We start from the raw sequence: 23,916 nt of genomic DNA, 5'->3' as shown, positions 1-23,916 counted from the left end.
TCATTTAAAGTGATAACATGTAGCTTATGTCATGATGCCAAAAGCATAACACAGAGACATCCCATTTGCAAAATGTCAAGTTGCACAATGTTTGGTAGAGAAGCCATTTGAAATGTGACCTATAGTAGTGTAGCTGGAAAAACAAACTGGAAAACTGTAGATAACACTGTTGTTAAATCTTCATTCAGAGAAGACCACAAGCAATCCCTCATGTCAGCAAGGCAGCAGTCAAAAGGAAATAAACAGGGAAGAATATATCTCAACCTCAGCCAGTTAAGTTGACAGTGAGCAGATTGTAAACAAGCCTGCTTGTCAATTAGATTGACCTGCATAATAAACTTAATTTCTGATACGAAGCATTCCTTATTTAATATGCTATGAATTGAGTATATAGCTTTAGACATTCTTGCATTGAGAGTTCAAAATGCTGGCTAAAAACATAAGTAATACCCTCAGTTTGGAACCTCCATGTTCAAGCACTACATTAATAAGTGTGCCTATGCCCTTTTGTAAATATCAGTGGTGCTGTTCCTGTGAGTATGCAAACTTAGTGGCTGAAGACAGTGGGCTGGATTTTAAGCCGCCCTCAACATCCAGATCTGTGGTGGGGTGGTGCCTGAAGATGGCTCTGGATGAGGCCCACTACGGACCTCGACGCCAGCAGGGCCCGACCCGATCCTCCCAGCGGTGGCAAGGCACCGTGGCGGCACCCCGCCGCTCGGCAACGGAACCACAATCACCATATTCAAATTAATAAAATTAATGCATTTACATATACTTACCTCAGATCTTGAGGGCCCGCTGCAATCTTCGGCATGATGGCCTGCGTTCCTGCGCCTTCGGATCCCCGTCCGGGGAAATGAAGCGTGACACTGGTGGGGATGGGGGAGGAGGTAAGTTTATCAGTGCGGTAGGGGGAAGGATGGGGCCAAATAAACGTCATGGGTGTACGAGATGGTGGAAAGGGTTGTATTTTAAACTTTGTGCAATTTTGTGGAGGAAGGTCAGATGTTAAAGATTAGTATTTTTGGGGAGGGGAAAGGGCAAATAGTTAATGTAATTGTTCTTGGGGGGGGTGTTGGGAAAGGGGCATTGGAACTTTATTTATGTAATTCTGGGTGGATATCTCTTTAGAAATTTAAATATCCCAGCAGGGCAGATTGCCCTTTAAAAATGGCATCAGACATGCACACTGGTAGCTGATGCCATCGCTGAGGATGGACAGCCTGCCCCCTCCACGTGGTTTGGAGCAGGGGGTGGGGTGCAGGCTGCCCCAGCTATTTAAATGAGCTCTCCGCTTTTTGCTTGAACAGAGGCCCAACTAGTCCCCATCCTCCACCACCCTCCTCCGCCTGACTGAACTTGTTCTCACATTGAACAACTTCTCCTTCAACTCCACTCACTTCCTTCAAGTAAAAGGTGTTGCAATGAGTACCTGCATGGGTCCGAGTTATGCCTGTCTTTTTGTGGGATATGTCGAACGTTCCTGTATCAGTGCCGTTTCCTGCTCCCGCCCGGAACTAGGAAACTTTATCAACTTTGCTTCTAATTTCCACCCTTCTCTCACCTTCACATGGTCCATCTCCGACACTTCCCTTCCCTTCCTCGATTTCTCTGTCTCCATCTCTGGGGATAGGTTGTCTGCTAATATCCATTATAAGCCCACCGACTCCCACAGCTACCTCGACTACACTTCTTCACACCCTGCCTCCTACAAGGACTCCATTCCATTCTCCCAGTTTCTCCATCTCCGACGCTTCTGCTCTGATGCTACCTTTCATGACAACGCTTATGATATGTCTTCCTTTTTCCTCAACCAAGGATTCTTTAGTTACCAGAAGTCATGACAATGATGACAACTGATGAAAATCAGTGGGCTGGAGATGTCTCTGCAGTAATAGGACAAGAAACTTGTATCAAACCAGGCTATTCCCTATGACTCATGTAATGAACATAGTGTCCCATGTAACTATGGTTATGTTTTGGCACAAGGTAATGGCCAGGGTATATGATTGGTTTGTTGACTGGCCTGGTGTAATAATGACAGCCGTGACAGCTAAATAAAGATGTGTGCGTGTGGCACACCTGTAGCACACTTGGTTGATATTGTAGACTGACAGTAAAGCTTAACGTTTCCACAGTTGTTTGAATCCAAGAGCATATTGCAGCCTTAAGCAGCTCCCCTGCAAAATGTATTTTATGTAGTAACGTGTACGCTTTCATTTGTTTAATCATTAGAATTCATACCCTCATTGCTGCTGTTAATCTGGCCACTGAGGTTGTGTTGGTGTTCTTCACCTCATGAGAGGAAGAATCGATATTTCACAACATAGGGACACTAGACCTAGAGGACATGACAGGGTTGTCTGGCATACCAACCTCTAGTGGAGGCTGAATGGCAATTTTCTGACACTTCCTCCTACCTTCCCCTGGACTATGACCCTATCACCGAACATTAAGCCAGTGTTTCCAGGACTGTCATTGACCTCATCTGCTCTGGAAATCTTCCCTCCACAGCCTCCAACCTTAGTGCTTCAACCCCAAACTTACCTCCGATGGGGCCAGATGGTTTTACTGGAAAATTGTTTGCAGTTTTAATAGAATTAAAGTCTTCCTTACTTTTCTATTATGGTGACTATCTCAGTTGGCACAATGATGGGGGAACCATCATGATTAAACAGACTGATCATTTTACAAAGAAGTGAAATGGGGGAATGGGACTATTTGATATAGAGTTGATATAGGAACAATGTGCCAAATGGTCTTTCTCTGTGCTGTATCGTTCTATGGTTCTGTGAAATGTAAAGTTGGAGCCACAAACTTACCACATATGGAAAAAGAAAACATCAGTAATAGTGATACATTGATGTTTGCTGTCCCCTAGTGGATTGCATTGCTGTACTTTCTCACAAGCCTTACATTTCTAGTCTCAAGTTGAAAACTAACAGCTTTTTGCCTGTAGCATAGTGATGGTGCGTGACCCTTGTCTGTTTCATGTCAGTTGCTCCTCTTATACATTGTTTGATCCTTTTGCTGCAAACCACTTTGCTCTTGTTGAGCCTGTGGAGAAGGCACATCAAACCATTATGCTGTCAGTCTTAAACATGTTGTTTCACTCCAACATCTTAAATGAATTTGAGTGTTTTAGAAATTGTGCTAAATAAGGAAAGTTGATAAAATAGTCACAAAGCATAATACTGTTTTCTTGGTTCGCTTAACTTCACTCCAATAGATGGTATTTTTTATTGATAGGTACAATTTACTGTTTACAAAATATAACATTTCTATTCCTTTTCTTTCCTATTTTGTCTCGTCCTCTGTTCAGAGTGCTGTCTAATGCTGTTCTGTGGTTCCAAAGCTGCCAGAAACTCACTGCTGTCTCATTTAAGTAATAAATCTTCATGTATGAACATTGACAGTGAGTGTCAGCAGGTTATTAGACTCTAGATGCATCACAGCTGAGGTTGATCCCTCTCCAGCCTAATTTCCACAAAGGTGCAGTTTCCAGCACTGAATAGTGATCAGAAGTGGGAACTGTGACACAGCTTCCCATCCTCGGCCCAGAGCTGCAGAGGACAACTGCTAACATTCCTGTTGCTGCCCTGCAGGAGATTGCCTGACTCAGCACAGCCCAGCACTACACCGACAGTGCACAAGACTGATATTCTATCACGGAGCTCCATTGTCTGCCCCAAATCTTCAATCAAAATATGTGAATGAAAGCATTACTTATGTTAGTAGGTACTGATTAAAACAGCCATTTGTATTTATTTATTTATTTAGAGATACAGCACTGAAACAGGCCCTTCGGCCCACCGAGTCTGTGCCGACAATCAACCATCCATTTATACTAATCCTACATTAATCCCATATTTCTACCACATCCCCACCTACCCTCAATTCCCCTACCACCTACCTATACTAGGGGCAATTTATAATGGCCAGTTTACCTATCAACCTGCAAGTCTTTGGCTGTGGGAGGAAACCAGAGCACCCGGCAAAAACTCACGCCGTCACAGGGAGAACTTGCAAACTCCGCACAGGCAGTACCCAGAATTGAACCCAGGTCGCTGGAGCTGTGAGGCTGCGGTGCTAACCACTGCGCCACTGTGCTACCCAGCTTATTGTAGCTTATGACAATAGAAAAAGTACTCTCTAACCACATTCAGTTGCAATTAATTTTCCAGTTGTGAATCAGACTTAAAATTGGAGTGTAGATTTTCCAGATCCTTACCTGCCACAAGTGTTCATTAGAAAATCAGGAGGAACATGCCACAATTTTTGGATACATGCTCTTGGGAGTGAGGTCTAGGAATATCGACCCCAAGATTTTCACGTTTATCAAGAGATTTAAAAGCATCTGAGTTCTGGCAATACGTGGGAGCACACTGTTGGGATTTCAGTGTTGGTCTGTGGTGTACTTCATTCACCCAGTGGGGAGGAGAAATCTTGTGCAGTGACCCTTTGAGTAGGGTTTACAGGAGTGCTCAGAATAGTGAAAATGGCTATTTATTGCTTGTTTAACTGCAGGTGAATTCCTCGGAGTGTGACCTAAGACTAGCTTATGTCCCAATAGAGTTTTAATGATTGAAAATGATTGAAATGATTGAAACCAGGGAGGCAGTGGCATAGTGGTATTGTCACTGGACTAGTAACCCAGAGACCCAGGGGTCATGGGTTCAAATCCCACCACAGCAGAAGGTGGAATTTGAATTCACTTAATAAATCTGGAATTAAAAAAGCTGGTCTAATGATGGCCATGAAACCATTGTTGATTGTTGTAAAAACCCATCTGGTTCACTAATGTCCTTTAGGGAAGGAAATCTGCTGTCCTTACCTGGTCTGGCCTACATGTGACTCCAGATCCACAGCAATGTAGTTGACTCTTACATGCCCTCTGAAATGGCCTAGCAAGCCACTCATTTGTATCTAACTGCTACGAAGTCAATAAAAAGGAATGAAACCGGACGGAACACCCGGCATCGACCTAGGCACCGGAAACGACAACTGCAAACCCAGCCCTGTCAACCCTGCAAAGTCCTCCTTACTAACATCTGGGGGCTTGTGCCAAAGTTGGGAGAGCTGTCCCACAGACTGGTCAAGCAACAGCCTGACATAGTCATACTCACAGAATCATACCTTACAGACAATGTCCCAGACACTGCCATCACCATCCCCGGGTCTGTCCTGTCCCACCGGCAGGATAGACCCATCAGAGGTGGTGGCACAGTGGTAAACAATAGGGAGGGAGTTGCGCTGGGAGTCCTCAACATCGACTGTGGACCCCATGAAGTCTCATGGCATCAGATCAAACATGGGCAAGGAAACCTCCTGCTGATTACCACCTACCGCCCTCCCTCAGCTGATGAGTTAGTACTCCTCCATGTTGAACAGCACTTGGAGGAAGCACTGAGGGTGGCGAGGGCACAAAATGTACTCTGGGTGGCGGACTTCAATGTCCATCACCAAGAGGGGCTCGGTAGCACCACTACTGACCGAACTGGCCGAGTCCTAAAGGAGACTCCTGTGTGGAGTTTGCAAGTTCTCCCTGTGTCTGCGTGGGTTTTCTCCAGGTGCTCCGGTTTCCTCCCACAAGCCAAAAGACTTGCAGGTTGATAGGTAAATTGGCCAATATAAATTGTCACTAGTATAGGTAGGTGGTAGGGAAATATAGGGACAGGTGGGGATGTTTGGTAGGAATATGGGATTAGTGTAGGATTAGTATAAATGGGTGGTTGATGTTCGGCACAGACTCGGTGGGCCGAAGGACCTGTTTCAGTGCTGTATCTCTAATCTAATCTAATATCTGCTAGACTGGGTATGCAGCAGGTGGTGAGGGAACCAACAAGAGGGGAAAACATACTTGACCTCATCCTCACCAATCTGCCTGCCGCAGATGTATCTGTCCATGACTGTATTGGTAGGAGTGACCACTGCACAGCCCTCGTGGAGACAAAGTCCCGCCTTTACATTGAGGATACTCTCCATCGTGTTGTGTGGCACTACCACCGTGCTAAATGGGATAGATTTCGAACAGATCTAGCAATGCAAAACTGGGCATCCATGAGGCACTGTGGGCCATCAGCAGCAGCAGAATTGTACCTAACCACAATCTGTAACCTCATGGCCCGGCATATCCCCCACTCTACCATTACCATCAAGCCAGGAGACCAACCCTGGTTCAATGAAGAGTGCAGGAGGGCATGCCAGGAGCAGCACCAGGCATACCTCAAAATGAGGTGTCAACCTGGTGAAGCTACAACACAGGACTATCTGCGTGCCAAACTGCATAAGCAGCATGCGATAGACAGAGCTAAGCAATCCCATAACCAACGGATCAAATCTAAGCTCTGTAGTCCTGCCACATCCAGCTGTGAATGGTGGTGGACAATTAAACAACTAACTGGAGGAGGTAGCTCCACGAATATCCCCATCCTCAACGATGGGGGAGCCCAGCACATCAGTGCGAAAGATAAGGCTGAAGCATTTGCACCAATCTTCAGCCAGAAGTGCCGAGTTGATGATCCATCTCGGCCTCCTCCTGAAGTCCCCAGCATTACAGATGCCAGACTTCAGTCAATTCGATTCACTCCACGTGATATCAAGAAACGATTGAAGGCACTGGATACTGCAAAAGCTATGGGCCCTGACAATATTCCTGCGATAATACTGAAGACCTGTGCTCCAGAACTTGCCGTGCCCCTAGCCAAGCTGTTCCAGTACAGCTACAACAGTGGCATCTACCCTGCAATGTGGAAAATTGCCCAGGTATGTCCTGTACACAAAAAGCAGGACAAATCCAACCCAGCCAATTACCGCCCCATCAGCCTACTCGCAATCATCAGTAAAGTGATGGAAGGTGTCATCAACAGTGCCATCAAGCGGCACTTGCTTAGCCATAAACTGCTCAGTGACGCTCAGTTTGGGTTCTGCCAGGGCCACTCATCTCCTGACCTCATTACAGCCTTGGTTCAAACATGGACAAAAGAGCTGAACTCGAGGTGAGGTGAGAGTGACTGCCCTTGACATCAAGGCAACATTTGACCGAGTATGGCATCAAGGAGCCCCAGCAAAACTGAGGTTAATGGGAATCGGGGAAAACCTTCCGCTGGCTGGAGTCATACCTAGCACAAAGGAAGATGGTTGTGGTTGTTCTAGGTCAATCATCTGAGCTCCAGGACATCACTGTTCCTCAGGGTAGTGTCCTAGGCTCAACCATCTTCAGCTGCTTCTTCAATGACCTTCCTTCAATCAAAAGGTCAGAAGTGGGGCTGTTCGCTGATGATTGCACAATGTTCAGCACCATTCGTGACTCCTCAGATACTGAAGCAGTCCGTGTAGAAATGCAGCAAGACCTGGACAATATCCAGGCTTGAGCTGATAATTGGCAAGTAACATTCGCGCCACACAAGTGCCAGGCAATGACCATCTCCAACAAGAGAGAATCTGACCATCTCCCCTTGACATTCAACGGCATTACCTTCGCTGAATCCCCCACTATCAACATCCTCGGGGCTACCATTGACCAGAAACTGAACTGGAGTAGCCATATAAATACCGTGGCTACAAGAGCAGGTCAGAGGCTAGGAATCCTGCGGCGAGTAACTCAGGTCCTGACTCCCCAAAGCCTGTCCACCATCTACAAGGCACAAGGCAGGAGTGTGATGGAATACTGTCCACTTGCCTGGATGGGTGCAGCTCCAACAACACTCAAGATGCTCGACAGCATCCGGGACAAAGCCCGCTTGATTGGCACCCCATCTACAAACATTCACTCCCTCCACCACCGACGCACAGTGGCAGCAGTGTGTACCATCTACAAGATGCACTGCAGCCACGCACCAAGGCTCCTTAGACAGCACCTTCCAAACCTGCGACCTGTACCAACTAGAAGGACAAGGGCAGCAAATGCATGGGAACACCACCACCTGCAAGTTCCCCTCCAAGTCACACACCATCCTGACTTGGAACTATATTGCTGTTCCTTCACTGTCGCTGGGTCAAAATCCTGGAACTCCCTTCCCAGCAGCACTGTGGGTATACCTACCCCAAATGGACTGCAGCAGTTCAAGAAGGAGGCTCACCACCACCTTCTCACGGGCAATTAGGGATGGGCAATAAATGCTGGCCTGGCCAGTGATGCCAACATTCCATGAATGTATAAAAAACAAATTTACAAACTAATGAAGGACATGGTGAGGTGAATTTGAGGAAGTTCTTTTTGCTGAATCAGGAGATTAATAACTGAAACATGTATAAACTAAGTGTAAAATGATGCACCCAAAGGGAGCAAGGGCTGGATATGGTTGCAAACTGTAGCACTGATCCTCTGAGACACACTGCCTTGGAACATGGCTCCTTGCTGGGAGTGAGGATTGTTAATTTTATTCATATAAACTAATAAAAACCCAACTGAAATCTAAAGAGTAAGAATTCAAAATTGGTTCAAAGATCTCTTTAAAAAAGATTAAAATAGGCCAAATGCCCATTTTTAACGTTCTTATGGTATGTTGGATCCCATTAGTTGCACAAGGAGAAACGAAGTCTGACTAGCTTTAAGAAACTTTATTGCAGTACCTAATTGTTACATCTTCAGAAAACTTAACAATGAACTAAAACTAAAATCAACACATACACTGAACTAACCTAAAACTAAAAGCAACACACACACTGAACCATCCCCCGAACAAACAAACAAACTAACTAACTAACTAACTAACTAACTAACTAACTAACTAACTAACTAACTAACTAACTAACTAACTAACTAACTAACTAACTAACTAACTAACTAACTAACCTAACTAACTCCCCCCCGAACTGAACTCTTCGCACCAAATCAAGCCTTATTATAGTTATTCATACAAATCAGTAACACCTACTCTTTGTTCCCAATTGGTCTACAAACTTCTGCAATTTCTTGGTGTTGGGGCCTGATTGGGGTACTGCCTTGTCAATTTGTTTTAACTTCTTACTCCAGTTTCCCATTCCCTTATCTCCTTGTGAACCATTAGGCTGATTGTTGTACAATAGGCTACTAATAAGCAATCTGCAGCTGTCCCGTTAGTTTCTGCTTGTTAGTCTGTTTCTGCTGATAAGCTGCCTCTGCAGCCCTGAAGTTCTGAAGTAATTTCTGATAAGCTGTCTCTGCAGCTCCGAGGTTATTTTGTTATTAGGCTATACTTAATTGATTAGTTCACTTTAAATGTCCCCAGTAGTTCTGTTCCCACAGTCCCCTCTTTGATTCTTCAAAACACTTTTAAGAATCATTCCCTTGATCCCACCTAGGTGCCTTTAATGGTCTCTCTTTGTCTAGAAACAGCCTTCAACACCCGGAGGGGTCGCACTCAATACGTTGCCTGCTTGTGCCACAAGAGGGGCCTGCGGGAACTCTGTAAAGGCATAAGTTTTGCAGGGGCTTCAGTTACTTGTTTACAACTTAAAAGGTGGTACACTTTTACAATTACAATTTCATTTAAGCATCACTGTTACATAATCAATTGTACAAACATAATACAATTCCATTCTGAGAGTACATTGATCATTCATTAACTCATTTTAAGTATATATGAAAAGGTTATACAATTACCCTTTTATGGCATAACTAATTGTCTCTCCTTTTATAGAGCAAGTTCGAACACTAATTGCTTTTCGGGTAGCTGTCCAACCTGTATTCATACATCCTCTTACATCGTCTAATTAATTTCTTAAGTTGCCAAATTACGTAGGTCACATATAACACCATGATACCCAAAACTACTATCAGGACATGGGAGATAATTCTAAACCAGGGGTGTATCTGCACGTCTGACCCCCAGTTCCATAACTCCTCCTGCCAGGTAGAATCATTTATCTCGTCAATCTCATCTTGTAGCATCTTCGACTGTTGTTCCAGATTGTAGTACACTACAGCAATGACTTCTAGCTGCTGTCTCTCTTTACCCAAGCGTGTGGGCAATGGCTGAATAGTATATTCATATTCCCGGAGGTAATTTGTCAAATCCTCCATAATACTTTGTCACAGTTATCGTTTCTGCCTTTTGTTTATGTATCTCTACCAGCTCCATCTTCCCTACTCGGGTTGGTATTTGTGGGTTGAACCAAAATGTACTGTTGCTCACCGGACAAGTCCGTTTATGTCCATACTGATACTCCTTCGCTGTGGTGGTTAAGCAATATCTCCCCTTTCCCATATAGGTCACATGGGTTAGCCCTGACAATGCTTTCCTAGTCTCCATGGTGCAATTTACAGTGGCGTTAAATCCACATTTTGATACTGCCGTTTTATGTATGAGGACATATGACCACCTGGTTTTCCAGACTACACTCAGCCAATGTTGTTCCAATTACCTCTTTTCCAATTTCCACAACATTTCCATAACATAGGGTAATATATCATAGTATTTTATGTAATCTTTTCCCCTTATCACCACTATATTTTCTACTTCATGTAATTGCATCCCTAACTTATCTCTCAGAATTACAGGTATTCCCAACACTACTCCAATACTCATAGATCCTGTATTTACACATTCCTAACCTTTCCATACTTTAAATTTTCTGATTTGGCACCTGGTAATTTTATCACTTGTGTGACTAGCTAAGTTCTCTGACTGGGTGTCATTTATCCCAACTGGCACCTGTCCCTCATCAATTTGCCTCAAATTTTCCTTCGTTTGTTCTAACATTCACGAACTGTATGTACTGCAAACACTTTCATTATTTGTAATGATATCATTAATAGTATGAGCATGACCTTCTAGTACTCTCATCAGTCCTGTAATTCGTTCAGTTGCTCTGCATGTAACAAATCACATTTTCTTCCATTCCCGGTATCTCTTTGCATACCAGGTAGTGTTTATTTTGGAGTCTGTCATTTGCTGTTGACTTTATATACCTTCATTTGGGACCAGTGTTTCCATCGGCCCTTCCCTTTTACCATTACTTTGTCTCCCACAACAGTCACCTTCGTCTGTTCCTCTTTCATGTCTGTTTCTATAGAATCTCCTGCCTCAGCTCATACAGTTGTCTGCACAGCTCCTTCACAAATCTTTAACCCTTTCTCTCATGGGTCCTACTTCCTTGCTACCTGCTACGACATACCTTGGCAGTCTCATCACCCTTCCTGTCACTGTATTCATCAAATCCTTTCCTACTTCAGCTACACCACTCTGTCCCTTTTGTTCCTTTTTCAAAATATCCTTTATGAGCTGACTAAGAGTTCTAACCTTCTGGTCCACCTTTTCCAAATCTATAGTATTGACAATTGAAGTTCCCGTATTAAGGACTGTGGCTGCGTCATTCACTAAACTACGTTTATGTCTCTTTCCCTTTATTATTTCCTCATCACCAAATTATTGTCTTAGCAATTGTTACAGTAATACTTTGTACAACTTTCGGGTCTTCTCAGGGCACCAGCCAGGTAGCTGGATATCTGAGATATTCAATATTACCGGTACCAACTCAAGCTTTATATTATCATATACAATTTTAGTGGTATGGACCAGAACCCATTGCTAATGTCCAACACAGTAAACCACTTGGACTGTTTTGTTATTTTCTAAAACTTTGATTGTCCTCTTAAATATCAGATAAATTTCCCTTTGAGTGCTTTAAATGACCACTCATATCAATTAAATTTTGTTTATTGATTCCAATTTCTTATGCCCAGACTTGGTGGTATTTTTTGTATGTTAAAGACAGAAGTGCTTGCAACTATCTCTCCTTCTCAAGCACTTTGCCTAATTGATAAAGATGCTGTGACATTTGATGTCTGCAATTCAGTTCTTAAATTCTCAAAGCTGCTGGATCTCTTGCTGTGGCATCAGTTCTCGCATGGCCTTGGAACCTGCCGTCACCTGCTTAAAAAAAACACAAAGAATCCATTGTGGCCCTTGAGCCCAATGGGTTGATTTTTCCACTTATATCTGTCAATTTAGAAATTTAAAATTTAACAATGTCCACTATGTATAAATTTTACTCTCAGCAATGCAAAATGCTGCAGCAGGGTTAAGTTCTTTGTTTGTCTCCAAGGGGGCGGAGCAAAACATTCTCAGCTGCATCACTTTACGAAACCTTTTTTTCTGATCGAAAAGAACTACTCTCCATTTTAAACTGTTTTCAATCCTTTTGGTATCCTTAAGGTTTAAAAACAGAATCATTAGTAACATTATCAACTTCAAAGGAAAGCATCTCCATCAGGAATGACAGCATTTTAGATCAAACTGCAATTGTTACCAAACTTTTAACATCTTTTGTAAGAAGTTCCTAATGCCAGGACAAAGATGATTCCAAATTCCAATTCACTGCAATAAATATTTAAAAACCAAAACTGCCAATGTTATATGAACAAGTTTTGTGTCCGGAACTGAAGACTCCTCCAAAACTTGACATAATAAACTTGAAAGTTCATTGTGGCCACAAATGAAATTTCCAGTTTTTCCACTTAACAGGTCAATTAACCTTAATCGTATAAACTTAACTCAGACTTATTAACTTATAATACTTATTAACTACACACAGGACAGAACAGCACGTGCTTTTTTAAAAAAGATATGTAAATTACGTCATTTTTCTTGTTCTTTCTTCAGGCACCTTTTCAAATGCCTGTAATAAAACCAAAAACTAAAGGAAAAGTTATTTAACATTCTTAACACAAAAGATTTAACAGATTTAACACAAAAGATTCCTTACACAAACTTTAAACAGGATTTCTTTCCTATATCTCTTTTGTTTATCCTTCTCTCCCTTAAACCAATATCCAATTCCTGACATTTGCTACTTAAACAGAGTCAGTAAAACATGTCTTCAAGTTTAGACTGTAAAATAAAGCAATAGCAGGGTTTCCAATTAAAGCAGTGTTTTAAACTTCAAATTGGATTTTTGCCAGACATCTTCAGACCTTCAAGGCTGAAGCTTATCTCTTAGAAAATTGTTCATTGCCTTTTCACAGTTGCAAAACCAACTTTTAAAATAAAAATAAAACTTTAACTTAAAATATAATTCAATTTTATATCCCATTCCTGGGTGCACAATCTTAAATCGAAATTAATACACTCAACAATCACTTTTCTCACCCATTCAATTCCAAACAACTTAATAGACCCATTCTTCCAACATTAAAGCCAGACAACAAAGAGTTAACGACAGTCAGTTCTACGGAACACAAGCTGTACAGAACACAAGCTGTACATCCCAGGGACATTCAATTCATTCGTGGAAGCTTCCAACATTCACACATTCAAATCAAAGACACAGTAACTTGTTTTTACTCTAAAACATAGTCTTTTATGTCACTCTGCCATAAACTTTGTCATGGAGACCTCTGGCCTTTAGCAGCCAAGGACCATTGGGTCCATTCTTTATCCTTACCCAAACTCTCTTTATATCTTCCAGGGACCACTGTCCCATGGAGGTGCCATTTTTTTGCCCAATTTCAGTGTATGTTTTAGCCAAATCAAACTGTTGCTCTATATATTCTTTTAACTGCCGAAGGATTTCATCTTCGGAAATGTCAGGTGGGGCCCGCCCCCCTTTGACGGTAGTTGATAACTGTCGGTTGCCTTTGTCGGTCATTTTATCAATGCCGTAGGGTCGGTATAACTGGGTATTTTTACAGAAAGACTCGAGCCAAGGGGGCTTCCTTCGAAGCCCGTGGGTCGGTATTACGCCAAATACCGCCGAATAAGGTACCTGAATATATAGATAGGAGGTTTCCGTTTTCCCCCGAGTCTCGAGTTGCGGAACAGAAAGGTTCGGGATTGCGTGGTGGAGTACCGAGCCTAGGCAACGGCCAAGGACTTTTTTTTAAAACAAAGAGGAGTCCTTACCTCCGGGGCCCAATAAAGGTCCGATGTCCAGTGCTTTGGTCTTTATCCTCCAGCGATCCTGCCGACTACGCCAAATTGTTGGATCCCATTAGTTGCACAAAGAGAAACGAAGTCCGACTGCAGCCTTAAGAAACTTTATTGCAGTACTTAATTGTTACATCGTCAGAAAACTTAACAATGAACTAACTAAAACTAAAATCAACACATACACTGAACTAACATAAAACTAAAAGCAACACACACACTGAACTAACCCCCGAACTGAACTCTTCGTGCAAAATCAAGCCTTATTATAGTTATTCATACAAATCAGTAACACCTACTCTTTGTTCCCAATTGGTCTACAAACTTCTGCAGTTTCTTGGTGTTGGGGCCTGATTGGGGTACTGCCTTGTCAATTTGTTTTAACTTCTTACTCCAGTTTCCCATCCCCTTATCTCCTTGTGAACCATTAGGCTGATTGTTGTACAATAGGCTACTAATAAGCAATCTGCAGCTGTCCCGTTAGTTTCTGCTTGTTAGTTTGTTTCTGCTGATAAGTTGCCTCTGCAGCCCTGAAGTTATGAAGTCATTTCTGATAAGCTGTCTCTGCAGCTCCGAGGTTATTTTGTTAGTAGGCTATACTTAATTGATTAGTTCACTTTAAATGTCCCCAATAGTTCTGTTCCCACATGATGATTTGACAGTAGTTAGGTGTAACCAAGTTTAAAAGACACACCATCAGTTACAGAATTTTAAACAACCATGCTGAGTATAGAGCATTGTTTATGTGGATTTGGTAAGACAATTTTTTTGAGCAGGTTAAGGCAAATAACAATTATTTCTGCTTTCTACTTGGTGTCAGCTGCAGCTCAGTGGTAACACTTTTGCCTCCAGAGACTTGACAAAATCTAGGTTGACTCTCCAGTGTAGTACTGAGGGAGTGCTGTACTGTCAGAGGTGCCATCTTTCAGATGAAATGCTTAGCTGAGGTTCTGTCTGCTGTCTCAGTTGGGTGTAAAAAGATCCCTCTTTTCAAAGAAGAGCACTGGAGTCCTGGTCAATATTTATTACTCAATGAACATTACTAAAACAGATTATCTGGTCAGGTTTGTGGGTCTTTGCTGTGTGAAAATTGGTTGTTGCTTTTCCTGCATTACCACATTGACTACATTGCAAAAGTACCTTCTTGGTTGTAAAGTGCTTTGGGACATTGGATACTGCAAAGGCTATGGGCCCTGACAATACTCTGGCAATAGTACTGAAGACCTGTGCTCCAGAACTTGCCACACACCTAGCCAAGCTGTTCCAGTACAGCTACAACACTGGCATCTACCCTGCAATGTGAAAATTTTCCCAGGTATGTCCTGTGCACAAAAAGCAGGACGAGTCCAACCCGGCCAATTACCGCCCCATCAGTCTACTCTCAATCATCAGTAAAGTGATGGAAGGTGTCATCGACAGTGCTATCAAGCAGACTTGCGTAGCAATAACCTGCTCAGTGGCACTCAGTTTAGGTTCTGCCAGGGCCACTCAGCTCCTGACTTCATTACAGCCTTGGTTCAAACATGGACGAAAGAGCTGAACTCAAGATGTGAGGTGAGAGTTACTGCCATTGACATCAAGTTAACATTTGACCGAGTATGGCATCAAGGACCCTAGCAAAACTGAAGTCAATGGGAATCAGGGGGAAAACTCTCTGCTGGTTGGAGTCATACCTAGCACAAAGGTTGTTGGAGGACAATCATCTGAGCTCCAGGACATCACTGCAGGAGCTCCTCAGGGTAGTGTCCTAGGCCCAACCATCTTCATCTGCTTCATCAATGACCTTCCTTCAATCATAAGGTCAGAAGTGCGGATGTTCGCTAATGATTGCACGATGTTCAGCACCATTCGCGACTCCTCAGATACTGAAGCAGTCCATGTAGAAATGCAGCAAGACCTGGACAATATCCAGGCTTGGGCTGATAAGTGGCAAGTAACACTCGTGCCACACAATTGCCAGGCAATGACCATCTCCAACAAGAGAGAATCTAGCCAACTCCCCTTGACATTCAATGGCATTATGATCGCTGAATGCTCCACTATCAACATCCTAGGGGTTTCCAGTAAGCGTAAACTGAATTGGAGTAGCCATATAAATACTGAGGCTAGGAATCCTGCGGTGAGTAACTCACTTCTTGACTCCCCAAAGCCTGTCCACCATCTACAAGGCAGAAGTCAGGAGTGTGATGGAATACTCTCCACTTGCCTGGATGGGTGCAGATCCAACAACACTCAAGAAGCTTCGGACGGCACAGTGGCGCAGTGGTTAGCACCGCAGCCTCACAGCTCCAGCGACCCGGGTTCAATTCAGGGTACTGCCTGTGTGGAGTTTGCAAGTTCTCCCTGTGTCTGCGTGGGTTTTCTCCGGGTGCTCCGGTTTCCTCCCACAAGCCAAAAGACTTGCAGGTTGGTAGATAAATTGGCCATTATAAATTGCCCCTAGTATAGGTAGGTGGTAGGGAAATGTGGGGACGGGTGGGGATGTGGTAGGAATATGGGATTAGTGTAGGATCAGTATAAATGGGCGGTTGATGGTCGGCACAGACTCGGTGGGCTGAAGGGCCTGTTTCAGTGCTGTATCTCTAAACATAAACAAGCTTGACACCATCCAGGACAAAGCAGCCCACTTGATTGGCATCCCATCTACAAACATTCACTCCCTCCACCACCGACGCACTGTGGCAGCAGTGTGTACCATCTACAAGATGCACTGCAGCAATGCACCAAGGCTCCTTAGACAGCACCTTCCAAACCCACGACCTCTACCAACTAGAAGGACAAGGATAGCAAATGCATGGGAACACCACCACCTGCAAGTTCCCCTCCAAGTCACACACCATCCTTACTTGGAACTATATTGCCGTTGCTTCACTGTCACTGGGTCAAAATCCTGGAACTCCCTTCCTAACAGCACTGTGGGTTTCCTTACCTCACATGGACTACTGCGGTTCAAGAAGGCAACTCACCACCACCTTCCTAAGGGCAATTAGGGATGGGCAATAAATGCTGGCCTGGCCAGCAACGCCTACATCCCATGAATGAATAAAAAGAAAAATTGAGTTAATGAAAGATGATATATAAATGCAAATTCGTTCATTATTTTTATTTGTATAACGTACGTTTGATTTCAGTGTTCAAAATGTTTTCATTGATTTGTTTTATGTAATTGGCTACAGAATACAATTTGTCGTCTTAAAGGATAACAAATAAGGGTTAATTAATTCTACGCTTGGAAAATTGTGGGCATCTCACATTTCCAACATGCACTGGCAGTGGGCATGGCTCCCTGATGGCAGTGTGGATTTGTAAATTGACCCACAGACATGTTCTTTGTAAATAGAAGTTAATAATTATATTCTTTGTTTTCACTTTAGACTTGCTGAGTCTCGAACAAACATACAGTGCAAGAATGTCTCAGTAGCTCTTCAGGACTCTTGGGCAGAAGTGGCCCTCCTATAACCCACGGACTTGAGCAAGGTGTGCCCATCACCTACAGACTCAAACAAAGTCACCTTGTCACCACACCGCTTGGTTCAAGCAAAGCTGCCTCTCACTCATTGATTGTGATATCATTCTAACCACAGCAACTTGGGCTTGATTTTGGAACATGCCGAGAGGAGTGAAACACGCTGCTTCTATTTGGCTAAAACATGCTTGAAAATCAAAATTTTTTTCTGATTATTCATTTCAATGTTTTCATAACCAATCAGATTTTTAAAAAGTGAATTTAGTTTTGAACCATGAGTTTCATGGAACAGTTGTTTTTTTGACGACCATATCTGTTATTGAATAATTGACGCAAAAGTATCTAGATGTAATCCTGCTGAGAAAGGGAAGGAGGGTGGCAGCAGTGATTTCAAATCTAAACTTAATGTGTTTTTACGTCGGATTTCGCACATTGCATTGAGCACGCAGGTAGCTGCATTGTACAGTATCAAACACCCAAAACAGAAGTCTCCACATGGGAACAAAATCTGAAATCAAAACCGAAAGTGCTGGAAATACTCAGCAGGTCTGTGGAAAGAGAAATAGAGTTAACGTTTCAGGTCTGTGAGCTTACAGTTCTGATGAAAGGTCACAGACCTGTAACTTTAACTCTGTTTCTCTCTTCACAGATGCTGCAAGACCTGCTGTGTATTTCCAGCACTTCCTGTTTTTATCTCCAAATGGGATATAGTTTGCCCACTTGTTGTCAACACTCCACAGCTGGTATTGGAAAAAAGTACAGCCTTACCTACTTGCCGATTTCACCTCTCGTGTGGACGGGGTTACTGCCAGGCTGTGGAAAAAGGAGTGAGCCTGGTAGAAATCCAGATGTGCTGCTGATTTTGGCCGTGAGAATAAGCCAGTTAAAACAAAAGCTTATATTTGGCATGCTTACTATAATTGTGCTCTGGTCAATTCTGTTCACGAGCGCTATCCCTCGTGGCACAGAAATTCAGATTTATTGATTGATTCACTCAAATATAATTTAGATAGATTTCTTTCAAATAAGACTTTGGGATACAGCTGATGAATAATTTGAGACGTGACGTGGTTAGTATAGTGTAGTTGGGTGGAAGATGGTGACTATAGACCACTGATTCCCAAAGTGCTCCACCACCCGGAATTTCCTTTGTGTCATTTCTGGGCCTTTTGTGGACTAATTGATAGAGAGTGTTTGCTATGGTTAGTCAACAACTCCATTATCATTGTTTCAGCGACTTAACAGAATAGTAGAAAGGAAACTAGATGGACCTTAGTCTTATTTTTGCCTAGCAATTCCTATGTTCTTATAAATTTATTAGGGGAAATTTACCAAAAAAAACCAACCTGTCTGTCATTCAATAGCATGATTCTTGCAAAGATAGTTGCTATATGCTTAATGGCACCAGCGCAAGGGATATGGCCAACTTTGATAAGATATTTACTGCTAGTATCATTGATAATTAATCTGCCACCTCCTATCATACTGAAAACTGGATGTTACAACTAATATTTACACAAATATGTACAGGATTCCACTTGTAACATTCAGCTATGAAATGGCAACTATAATCAAGGTCAGCTGCACAGAATTCCTGGCTTTGGCTATACAAATTCAATTTCTAATCCACAAGTTTCGAAGTGATTGTGGTTGCAGATTACTGATAAATTTAATATTCTAGAATGTTTGAGGTAATTTTGTAAAAATTTTGTTTATTTATTAAAGATGGACACAGTTTTGATTCTGTAAACAAAAGTGTATTCTTGATTTAATTTCTCCATATTGAAAAATGGAGACTTGTTTTTCAGAAAGAATATGTATATTCTCAATGCGCATGCCTTCAGATCAAGTGAATAGACTCATTTGATTGTACTGGACAAAGAAAGGTTACAGAAAATTGTGTTTTGTTTGTGTCTGTTGGATTTTATCTTTGGAGAAATGATGTATGCATTTTGCTCTACACTGTGTGTCCTTGCTAAAGGTGATTATTACAGATATTCTGGTACAAAGCTGGTCAGTTTTGGTGACCATATGTTTTAAATACCTAACAAGAAACAGTTTTTGAAGTTTCTATTTCAAACAAAATAAAAAGTGAGAGCCACTTTTAAAGCATAATCGTAACACACTTTAACTTCTCTCATGGTACATGGAGGCATCTAACAATTACGAAAAGGTTTGACCACTTATCTATAATACTGATATATTATGGATTGCAAATAAATTACAAGATAAATAACAAGAGAGAATATTTCTTTGCTTGTACACATTATTCAAAACACAATATTGCAATCCTCGTTGCTGTAGTATCTTGAAGTTAACTTAATTGTGAATTTTGAAGTTGACAAGGACTTTTTTTTAAGGAATTGAAAACTTTCAGTGAATCTAAATCAACAAAAGGTCTCCTTTGTATTCCTGGTAAGATTTAAAATTGTGAAGAAAATTATCTTTTCAGTTGAAGGATAACACGGTGATATAATGAGCTTTAACTGGAACTAGTATATATAATACATCCATACTAGGGAACAATACTAGTCATTCGTGGTTTTCTCTTTGAATTACATATGTACATTTTAAGCATTTTTAGAATTTAAATTAAACTGGAAATGCTGCAGATTTTTAACCAGCAGCAACTTTGTCCCAAGATAAAAATGTTACTTTACAAAGACGTTCCATTACCAACCAATGCTGCTGTAATTAGCAAATAGAGAACTCCTTAAAAAAACAAAATGGCACTGGGCTAATGTGTTTTTTAAACCTATTTTGTTGTACTATAATTTTGAAAAACCTATATATTAATATGAAATATATTTTGACCAGCTTTCATTGCATTTAAATAAATAAAGTTGTGTTGTGGACTCTGCTTGGTCTTGGTGATACACTGTGGGTTTTGGTATTTTATACTAGTACAATGAAAATGTTGGCAGTGGTGACATATTTAAATGAAATGAAGTAACTAATTTATTCCATTGTTAAGCTTCTTATTGACATTTTGTAATATAATTTGTAACCATCTAGAGCCACTGTACTTAACAGAATAGAACAATCTCTAGACTTCTAGATTAATTAGTAAACTTCACTAATTAGATTATTTGGGTCTTGACCTGTGCCATTTAAAGAGCAAAATACTCAATCAAATACAAACAACATTAGGTCTCTGTAGTATTACATCAATTAATTCAAAATATGAAGCTTTACTGTGTGATAATTGTGAGTTATTCAGCCAGAAATCTTGAGACTGAATGTTAATAGTAGCAGACTGAAGTTTGTATTGCTGGTATCTATGCAAATAGGTTGTTGAGTTCCACATTTCTGCTGTTTGCACTGACTCTACTGAGTGCAGCCTGTAGAAGAATTCTGTTGTACAGCATTTAGTTTGGACTACTTTGCACTGCAACTTTTTCAGTAATATAGCATTGACATTTCTGTCCAACCAGCTTTGCAAATGCTGCCTTAATACTTCCAATTTTATGTAAATCTACACTCACTCTCAAAACATTAGAAAACTTCCAACAGCTCTGTCTGTTGGTTAGCACTCATGGGGTAGAGGTCTCTTGTAGGTCAGCTGAGTGTGAAGCATAATATAAGCCTGTGAATAAAGTAGGTGTAGTATAATGGCAGCATTTTGTAAACTCCAGAAATTTGTCAGTTTCCAATAATCGTTCACAATTTAATATATTCTAATGACTGTCTACAACTGTGCTGAATTTTCAATAAAATTTGTACTATAATTGTAAAAAGCAGTGGTAGTGATTTTATTAATATTGTTACGACTGAGGCGGGAGGATTGCACTGTTTTCTCTAGTCCAACTTCTCCACAGGTCACAACATATATTTAAATGTTTACCCAGTTACCTATATGGTCAATTATAGACTCTATTTTTATTCCAGAATAAAATACACCAACCAGGTTTCTTTAATAAACAACAAAATTATCTGTTCATTATAAAACAAGACTTAACCAGTAACAAAGCAAAGCATTAATACACAGATTGAAATATGAAAGTTCTCTTTTACCTTAGCCCCTCACACACGCACACACCAGTTAACTGAAAAATAAAGAGATTTTCTCTTTCGAGCTCTGTTACAAGAAAAAATACTTTGGCTAATTCTTGAAGAAAGCAAGAGAAGATATAGAAAGATGTCAGTTGTCTCTTTATTCTGGCATCCCAAATACACATAGAGGGCTGTCACTGGGATCTTTCTGGAACAGTTCTTTTTAGGTGACATTGAAGATCAGTTTGGCAGGCTTTCCAGGAGAAATGTGGCAACAGGGGTTTCAGGCAGGCCTTTCAGGAGGAATGCAACATCAATTACTCTATTTCTTACACCCGCTTCTAAGAGCATCTCAAGGAGATGGAAAAGCTGATAGGCTTTTCAAAGAGATGGTTACGGCTGAGATGGGGTTTTGTCCTTGGTAGGTTGATTTTTGAACTCCTGTCCACACCCCTACTCACTGTCCAAAGCGAAACCAAAAACAATATCTCAAGAGTCAAGCCTCCTGACTCCTATAAATGTTGAACTGTCACTTCTCTGTAAACATCTTCCCCAGGTCAAAAAGCCCCCGCTGGGCACCTATCTGAAGATAGGTGATTTCTGGTAAGGGTTATTTACAAACCAAGTCCAAAAGACCTTCTGATGACCTTTTTTTAAAAGAAAAATCCAGCATCAATGGAATCCTTTTCAGTTTTAAAACCCAAGTCCTCAAAAAAACTTAATGAAAAATTGAAATATTTTCAGAACAAAGTACATATAATAACAAAAAGCCTGAGCCATTTATCAGACCAAAAGGATTTTGTCTTGTTAACTGAGTGGATAGCTGTAAGATAAGGGAACAAAGGGTTAACTTGTTATTTCATTAGCACTGACGACACACAGGTGTTGAGTGAGAGAATTCCAGAAAGTGGGAACAATGGGCTGAATTTTACCGGCCCCCACGCCGCGACCTGCGACGTCAGGAAAGGCCCGCTGCATTTTACAACCTGGCGGCGGGCCCTTCATCAGCATATGTAAATGAATATTTAAAATATTTAAATAAACTTACCTGCAGGCGGTGGCCATCCCATTCCGATATTACAGCTGCCGTTAGTGCTCTGCGCACCTTCGGAACTCCGTACAGGGTTCCGAGCAAGAACCTGATGGGGAGGGGGGAGTACTAAAATTTTCAGGGCGGGAGGAATGGAGGAGCTGGAAATCAATTTTTATTGGATGTGGGAATGGTGGGAAGGGGTTGAGGGCAAAACATTGAAGGTTGGGGGGGATGTTCAGGTATTAGATAAATCAATTGTTGGTCATTTCATTGCCTGAAATGACCATTGGGAGGGTTGGGGAAGGGCCTCCATCACTTATTTTGTAAATGTATTAAAAATCATTGATATGTACCCTTTAAAAATTAAACTTATTTGTAAGGGCTTAAAGCCCCTAAAAAAGCCCTCTATATCATCGGGGGAGGCCGCTCCGAGCCCTCTATTTAAATGAGCCCCCGCACATAATATAGCGAGGGCTCAGGGAGGTGCACACTCATAAAATTCAGCTCAATATGTTTAAAGGAGGAGCCATTAGCTAAAATGCAGAGAGAGAAGGAAATGAGAGGCAGGCCAGCATCAGAGGGTACAGAGAGGTATATACATAAAATAGGGGCAATTGCAAACATGGAGACACTTGAAGGAAACGATGTTCATTCTTTGGGATGCAGCAAACTAATGAAGCCTAGCAATGATAGGCCCACATCCCCAATGCCCCTATATGTGGATGATAACACAGGCCATAGCATTCTGTATGACTTATAGGTGGAAAAAGGGAGATAAGCAAGGAGCGCATTGGAGAAGTCCAGCCATGAAGTTTCTCAAGATGGATTAGGGTTTGAACAGTAAAGGAAGCACAATAGAAATAGGGATTAGCAATGTTATGGATGTGATAGAAAGTGGTCTTGGTGATGGATCACATGAGGAAGAAAGCTCTCCTTAGGATCAAGCCGAGTGCACCAAAGTTCTGCATTTCTGGGCTTAGTTTGAGAGACAACTGGAGATGGTAGCAAAGCTTTCTGGTCAAAGTAGAAGGTAGTTGAAATGAATGTCATCAGTGTATCTAAAAAGGCTGGCTCATGCTTTCACTGAAAGCTGGAATATTAGTGTTAAAATGGTGGGGCTAAAAATGGAACATGGGTATACATCAGAGGTGGTCATGCAGCCAAGGCAGGAAAAACCATTGGTGGCAATGTAATGTCCATGAGGTGATATGCATCAGCACAACAAAAAGAAAGCACTCTGAAGGTGGAGATGTTTGAGGAGGATGTAGTTGGATGACAGTGTCAAAGGCAACAAAAAGAATGAGAGGGACAGTGAGTCACACTCGGATAGGAAATTGTTGATGATTGTGACTGATGGGATCTTAGTCCTATGGATGGAGCAGGAGCCTGATTCGAGGGCTTTACAAATGGAGTGGTGAGAGCTTATTTGCAAGGCAATGATGTATTTCAGGATGTCAGAGGATTGACGGGGTTGGGGCACAGCAGAAGTGTGACAGCAGCTTTGAAGGCTGTGGGGAAAAGCCAGATGATAGGGACAAGTTGATGATGTTGGTTATCATGGAACCAAGAAG

The 23,916-nt window shown here is 41.8% G+C and overlaps 1 protein-coding gene across 1 annotated transcript in view; it reads left to right on the top strand.

Moving 5' to 3' along the window:
- The window catches only part of LOC137352470 (low density lipoprotein receptor adapter protein 1-B-like), a 154,011-nt gene extending 132,998 nt beyond the window's left edge, over window positions 1–21,013 (top strand). The window contains exon 9 of the mRNA XM_068017981.1: window positions 17,228–21,013. Within this exon, the coding sequence (XP_067874082.1) occupies window positions 17,228–17,312 (85 nt within the window). The 3' untranslated portion in view covers window positions 17,313–21,013. The remainder of the gene's footprint in view (window positions 1–17,227) is intronic.
- Window positions 21,014–23,916: the final 2,903 nt, after the last annotated feature.

This window comes from Heterodontus francisci, chromosome 3 (assembly GCF_036365525.1).
Source record: "Heterodontus francisci isolate sHetFra1 chromosome 3, sHetFra1.hap1, whole genome shotgun sequence".
NCBI classification, from domain to species: Eukaryota; Metazoa; Chordata; class Chondrichthyes; order Heterodontiformes; family Heterodontidae; genus Heterodontus; species Heterodontus francisci.
The sequence above is the reverse complement of the archived record's forward strand: the minus strand, read 5'-3'. Positions and strand labels throughout refer to the sequence as shown.